This window comes from Bison bison, unplaced genomic scaffold (assembly GCF_000754665.1).
Source record: "Bison bison bison isolate TAMUID 2011002044 unplaced genomic scaffold, Bison_UMD1.0 scf7180017864247, whole genome shotgun sequence".
NCBI classification, from domain to species: Eukaryota; Metazoa; Chordata; class Mammalia; order Artiodactyla; family Bovidae; genus Bison; species Bison bison.
Genome location: NW_011494819.1, coordinates 151648 through 153713, shown reverse-complemented (window position 1 = coordinate 153713; position 2066 = coordinate 151648). Strand labels below are relative to the sequence as shown.

The window sequence follows — 2066 nt, the reverse complement described above, 5'->3', positions numbered from 1 at the left end:
GGCGGCGCCAGGGCTGAAGCTCTCCCCGCAGTCGGGGCAGATGGTGGGCGCGTCCATGATGCTGGCCATCAGGCTGTCGAGCTCCCCGAGGTCCATGGACATGGGGTGGTGGAGGCGGCGGAAGCGGCGGGGGGCAGGCTTGTCACCCCGGGGCCGACTCCCCAGGGAGAGGTGCCGCCTCCAAGGAAGCACGGCAGGGGGCGGCTGCTCCTCTTCCTCCTCTAGCCGGTTCTCCCCTGCGCTCTCCTCTTCCTCCTCTTCCTGGGGGCTCCGGGAAATGCTGTCGGACTCAGACAGCCCTGGGAACATGGCCATCTCAACTACGCCAGATTGGTCATCCTCTTCCTCACGGCTTGCAACCCCGTCTTCCTCGCTCAGCAGCCCCTCTGCAACAGAAAAGGAGGCCATGCGGATGACTAGGCTTGACGCTCAAGAGATAAACCCAGAGGAAGCCTGTCACAATAAGAGTGTGGGCCACAAGGTAATCTCCTCCCCCGGAATCTCTTAACATGTCTCTCCAAGGTCCGTGCCCACTCAATCCTCAATTCCAGCCTCCTTCCCACCTGGAGACTCAGGGATGGCCTAAAGCTCACCTTCCCCTTGCCCCTCCAGTTCTTCAGGCAGCTGTCTCTGGGCCTAGGCCCCACCCACTGGACCTGGGGCTCTGCTCAGCCTGGCTGCCTGAAGGCCTGGCAGCGCGCTTGAGATGGTCAACTCTGGGCCAGGTGGGACTTTCTGTGACCTCAGAAGAGACCTGCTCCACTCTGCGAGCCAACAATCCCTTTCACAGCCCTAGCCTCAAAAGACAAGGCCACTCTGGCCAACCACAAGAAGAGATCACCTGGCCTAGCTCACTGGTCTGTTTTTTAGTATGATTGGTCAGTCTGCAACAGCTTAAGGTGGAACAACAAACCAAACACATCCCAACTTAAGGGCTTTACTCTGTGGGGGGGCAGTGTGTGTGGGCACAGGCGCTGTTTGGGTGGGGAGTAGGGAAAAGGGGAGGTGAGTGCAGGATCTGGAGCTAGCTGATGAGTCCAGCCTGGAGGCTGATCCAGAACACATATCTGCCTCTGGTTGCTTATCCCCAGACATATGAAAGACCATTCTGTGCACTGCAGGGGAGGGCACAGGAGGTCTGGGAGATGTCCTGGGGAAGAACTGTAACCTCAGGATCCTGATCGTAAGGTATTTCAGCTCATTTCAGTCCCCAGGGCATGAGCAGGATCAAGCAACAAAAGCCCAAAGATGGAACCAAGGAAGTGGATGGATGCCCAGTATTTACTCTTTCTAGATGAAGAACTGCAAAGATTTAGGAGAGCCCTTGGGCACTTATCTTCCCTGGTGGCTCAGATGGTAAAGCGTCTGCCTACAATGCAGGAGATCTGGGTTCAATGCCTGGGTGGGGAAGATTTCCTGGAGAAGGAAATGGCAACCCACTCCAGTATTCTTGCCTGGAAAATCCCATGGATGGAGGAGCCTGGTAGGCTACAGTCCGTGGGGTCGCAAAGAGTCAGACACGACTGAGTTACTTCGCTTTCACTTTCACTTGGGCACTTTGGGTATTAGCCACATGATCCCAGGCAGATCTCTTGCCATTGGGTTTATTTATCTGCAAGCAGGGATGATGACTAACTAAACATCTGGATCTGTGCTAAGCAATTCATATAACTCTCCAGCAACCCGAGGAGGGTAGGGCCCAGTATTACCTGTGTTCCTTCTTCAGCTGTTACAAGTGTCATTTTATAGCAATATTTTGTATTATAAAGTGCACACCAGTGAGTTACCCTCTTCACCCTTGTTTACCAGCTACAGCTCCTCCCCAGACCAAAGAAAAGAGATGTTCCTCAGACTTAAGACAGTGTGTGTGCCATCGCTCAGTCATGTCCGACTCTTTGTGACCCCATGGACTTTAGTCTGCCAGGTTCCTCTGTCCATGGGATTTCCCAGGCAAGAATACTGGAGTGGGTTGCCATTTTCCTGCTCCAGGGCATCTTCCCGACCCAGGGATCGAACCTGTGTCCCTTTGCATTTCCTGCATTGGCAGGCAGATTCTTTACCACTGC

The 2066-nt window shown here is 54.5% G+C and overlaps 1 protein-coding gene across 1 annotated transcript in view; it reads right to left on the bottom strand.

The window, feature by feature from the left end:
- Window positions 1–2066, bottom strand: part of ZNF697 (zinc finger protein 697) — a 34807-nt gene that overhangs the window by 4512 nt on the left and 28229 nt on the right. Inside the window, exon 3 of the mRNA XM_010847223.1 lies at window positions 7–386. Coding sequence (XP_010845525.1) covers window positions 7–386 — 380 coding nt within the window. The remainder of the gene's footprint in view (window positions 1–6; window positions 387–2066) is intronic.